The 4623-nt window shown below is 54.0% G+C and overlaps 1 protein-coding gene across 1 annotated transcript in view; it reads left to right on the forward strand.

Moving 5' to 3' along the window:
* Positions 1–3415, forward strand: part of ttc19 (tetratricopeptide repeat domain 19) — a gene marked incomplete at its 5' end in the record, with an annotated part of 5657 nt that extends 2242 nt beyond the window's left edge. Inside the window, 8 exons of the mRNA XM_079173267.1 lie at positions 174–284; positions 355–393; positions 472–528; positions 657–718; positions 818–912; positions 1114–1277; positions 2650–2812; positions 2985–3415. Coding sequence (XP_079029393.1) covers positions 174–284; positions 355–393; positions 472–528; positions 657–718; positions 818–912; positions 1114–1277; positions 2650–2812; positions 2985–3157 — 864 coding nt within the window. The 3' untranslated portion in view covers positions 3158–3415. The remainder of the gene's footprint in view (positions 1–173; positions 285–354; positions 394–471; positions 529–656; positions 719–817; positions 913–1113; positions 1278–2649; positions 2813–2984) is intronic.
* Between the last annotated feature and the right edge of the window lie 1208 nt (positions 3416–4623).

Genomic DNA, 4623 nt, shown 5'->3' on the forward strand with positions numbered 1-4623 from the left:
GCCTCTCTCCTCAGCTCAGTGGTACTTGTAGTTCTAGTGCTGTAGTCCTAACGGCCTCTCTCCTCAGCTCAGTGGTACTTGTAGTTCTAGTGCTGTAGTCCTAACGGCCTCTCTCCTCAGCTCAGTGGTACTTGTAGTTCTAGTGCTGTAGTCCTAACGGCCTCTCTCCTCAGCTCAGTGTCTCCAGAGGACAGCTCCAGGCAGCCTCCGGGCTGCTCCACCAGGCCGTGGTCGTGGCTCATCAGACACACAACCATCAGGCCGTCATCTACAGCTACAGTCTGGTAAACAGCCTCTCTCAGCTCTCAGCTCTCCTCAGCTCTACAGCTCTCTAACCCTCACCCTCACCCTCAGATGGCGAACCTGGCCTACGTTCAGGGTCAGCTGGACCACGTGAGTACCGCCCCCGTATCACCTTTGTCACTATGGCAACGGCAGTGAGACAGCTGGTTGTCCTCTTCGTCCTCTCAGGCAGAAAAACTCTTCAAAGCAGCGATGAGCTTCATGCTGTCAGGAGGAACTCCAGAGGTGTGTGTGTGTGTGTGTGTGTGTGTGTGTGTGTGTGTGTGTGTGTGTGTGTGTGTGTGTGTGTGTGTGTGTGTGTGTGTGTGTGTGTGTGTGTGTGTGTGTCTTCACTCACTTCCTGTCTCTTTCAGGACGATAACGCTGTCATCGAGATGTCTCTGAAACTCGCCACCATCTACGCCGAACAGAACAAGTAAGATTGAACCGTTCAAGTGCCTGACCTCTGACTTCACTTCCTGTCAGAGAAGTGACTGTGTGTGTGTGTGTGTGTGTGCGTGTGTGTGTGTTTCAGGGCGGAGCTTGCAGAGCACGGGTTCAGGTTCTGTACGGAGTCTCTGGAGGCCAAACTGCAGAAACATAAAGAAACCCCTGAAGAGGATCGGACAGGTGAGAAGAATCATGTAGGACTGCGTATCGTTAAAGAACCCTAAAAGAAGCCAGAGCAGAGCTGCAAGAATGTGCCAATAAAGTTCAGTCAAACTTCAAAAACATCAATGTAGACAGACTGAAAGATGTAAAGAGACAGAGGGACAGACAGGGTAGAGAGACAGACAAGCTGCTGTGTGACTCTGTTGCTGTTGTCTTCAGAGGAGCAGGAGGTTCTGAGGAAGGAGACACGTCTTCTGCTCGGTTTGTGTTTCGACTCGCGGGCTCGATACAGAGCGTCAACGTTGCACCTGAAACAGGCGGCACAGGACTACCAGAGAGCACTGGACATCTGCCGCCAGGAGCAGGGAGAAACACACCCACAGGTAGGACCACAGGTAGACACACACCCACAGGTAGGACCACAGGTAGACACACACCCACAGGTAGGACCACAGGTAGACACACACCCACAGGTAGGACCACAGGTAGACACACATCCACAGGTAGGACCACAGGTAGACACACATCCACAGGTAGGACCACAGGTAGACACACACCCACAGGTAGGACCACAGGTAGACACACATCCACAGGTAGGACCACAGGTAGACACACATCCACAGGACAACAGGTAGACACACATCCACAGGTAGGACCACAGGTAGACACACACCCACAGGTAGGACCACAGGTAGACACACATCCACAGGTAGGACCACAGGTAGACACACATCCACAGGTAGGACCACAGGTAGACACACACCCACAGGACAACAGGTAGACACACATCCACAGGTAGGACCACAGGTAGACACACACCCACAGGACAACAGGTAGACACACATCCACAGGTAGGACCACAGGTAGACACACACCCACAGGTAGGACCACAGGTAGACACACACCCACAGGTAGGACCACAGGTAGAAACACATCCACAGGTAGGACCACAGGTAGACACACCCACAGGTAGGACCACAGGGAGACACACACCCACAGGTAGGACCACAGGTAGACACACACCCACAGGTAGGACCACAGGTAGACACACACCCACAGGTAGGACCACAGGGAGACACACACCCACAGGTAGGACCACAGGTAGACACACACCCACAGGTAGGACCACAGGTAGACACACACCCACAGGTAGGACCACAGGTAGACACACACCCACAGGTAGGACCACAGGGAGACACACACCCACAGGTAGGACCACAGGTAGAAACACATCCACAGGTAGGACCACAGGTAGACACACCCACAGGTAGGACCACAGGGAGACACACACCCACAGGTAGGACCACAGGTAGACACACACCCACAGGTAGGACCACAGGTAGACACACACCCACAGGTAGGACCACAGGGAGACACACATCCACAGGTAGGACCACAGGTAGACACACACCCACAGGTAGGACCACAGGGAGAAACACATCCACAGGTAGGACCACAGGTAGACACACACCCACAGGTAGGACCACAGGTAGACACACACCCACAGGTAGGACCACAGGTAGACACACACCCACAGGTAGGACCACAGGTAGACACACACCCACAGGTAGGACCACAGGTAGACACACACCCACAGGTAGGACCACAGGGAGAAACACATCCACAGGTAGGACCACAGGTAGACACACATCCACAGGTAGGACCACAGGGAGACACACACCCACAGGACAACAGGTAGACACATTCTTGTGAAGCGTCGAGACCAGAACATCATCCTCTTGTCTCACCTGTCAGACTCTGGTGCTGATGAGCGACCTGGCCACCGTCCTGGATTTGCAGGGTCGCCATGATGACGCCCTGGCTCTGGTCCAGCGGGCTGTGGATCTGAGCCGCTCCGCTGGACACCCGGACCAACACGTGCTGCTGGGAAACATGGCCGGCATCCTGCTGCACAAAGGTCAGGGAGACGTCAAAGGTCTCTGAGTCCGTCCTGCTTCAGATGGAACCACTCACATGTATGTGGGCGTGGCTTCATCTAAAGGGGCGTGGCTTCATCTAAAGTGGGCCGGACGAACGATGGAGGCCCACCAGGTATGTCTGCTCTGATGGTTCTGTCTGTGGTCCGTCAGGTCGGCTGGAGGACTCGGTGCGGTTCTACCAGGAGGCTCTGGGTCTGGCTCGGCAGGCCGGAGACCAGGAGGCTGTGGACCAGATCCAGGAGGGACTGCAGGAGGTGAAGAAGAGGAGAAGGAGCAACCAGGAGAAGGACAAGAAGGAGGACGAGGAGGCTGCACAGCAGTGATTGGTTTACAGTGTGAGGGGGGGATGAAGAAGAGGAGAAGAAGGAGGGGGAAGATGATTAATCCGTCAGTCCACAGCAACAAACTAGACCTCCAGACTGGATCCCAGGATCCCGGTGACCCCTTCAACCCTCCGTTCAGTTATTAACCTCTTTGATCTCAGTCATACTCCTCAGAGGATGAACCCTCCACATCTGTGTGTGTGTAAAAGTGAAATAAACCTTCTATTGTGACGTCTACAGCTGCAACCTTTGTGTGTGTGTGTGTGTGTGTGTGTGTGTGTGTGTGTGTGTGTGTGTGTGTGTGTGTGTGTGTGTGTGTGTGTGTGTGTGTGTGTGTGTGTGTGTGTGTGTGTGTGTGTGTGTGTGTGTGTGTGTGTGTGACAGAGTGTGTGTGTGTGTGTGACAGTGTGTGTGTGTGACAGTGTGTGTGTGTGTGTGTGTGACAGAGTGTGTGTGTGGTTCCCACAGAAGATGACGCAGGTGAACTTCCTGTTGTGTTTACTGAACATGTCAGAATAAAAGCTCAGTGATGACAGTAAACAAACAGCAGAAACTACAAACAGGAATCTACGACACGTGTTCCTGTTTAGCTGTCTTTGTGAGGACATAATGCTTTACCTGACCCCCTAACCCAGACCCTCTAACCCAGACCCTCTAACCCAGACCCTCTAACCCAGACCCTCTAACCCAGACCCTCTAACCCTGACCCCCTAACCCAGACCCTCTAACCCTGACCCCCTAACCCAGACCCTCTAACCCAGACCCTCTAACCCAGACCCTCTAACCCAGACCCTCTAACCCAGACCCTCTAACCCAGACCCTCTAACCCAGTGTATTCATGTAACAGTCAGGAGCCTCGGTAGCTGGTAGAACCACAGCAGCCTGGCTGCTCCTCATGCTGCTCACACACTGCTGTGGGATGCGTTCCACTCAAGCAGGATTTGTCACAAGTCAGCCAACGTGGTTGTGTTGGTCACTCGAGCACGAACAGCCCGAGCTGATCCCACAAGTGTTCAGTGAGGACTGCTGGCTTCCTCTCTGCTCCCAGTCTGGAGGTCGTCTCTGATGACCGCTCTGTGGGGGCGAGCGTTGTCGGTCCCAGACTGGAGAAATGGGATTCCACTGGTGGCAGAATCTCATCTCGATATCTCTGCATTGAGATTGCCTCCAGTGAAGACCAGCCTCGGTTTTCCAGTGATGGAGATGCCGCCCCACACGCCACACTGCCTCCACCCGAAGCTGTTCCTCTATCGGTGCAGCCGTCAGCAGAGCGTTCTCCCCGTCTTCTCCACACTTTGACCCTACGATCCAACTTCCGTAGGCAGAATCTGGACTCATCGCTGAACATAACGTTCCTCCACATGTTCAGGTTCCAGTGCAAACGGGCCTGACGGTGAATAGCAACAGCAGAATCAGCTGTTTGCATTGGCAGAGAAGATTTGGCACATTTTTAATGGGCTCAACCC

The sequence above is a fragment of the Pholis gunnellus genome (genome assembly GCF_910591455.1).
Source record: "Pholis gunnellus genome assembly, chromosome: 14".
Classification (NCBI taxonomy): domain Eukaryota; kingdom Metazoa; phylum Chordata; class Actinopteri; order Perciformes; family Pholidae; genus Pholis; species Pholis gunnellus.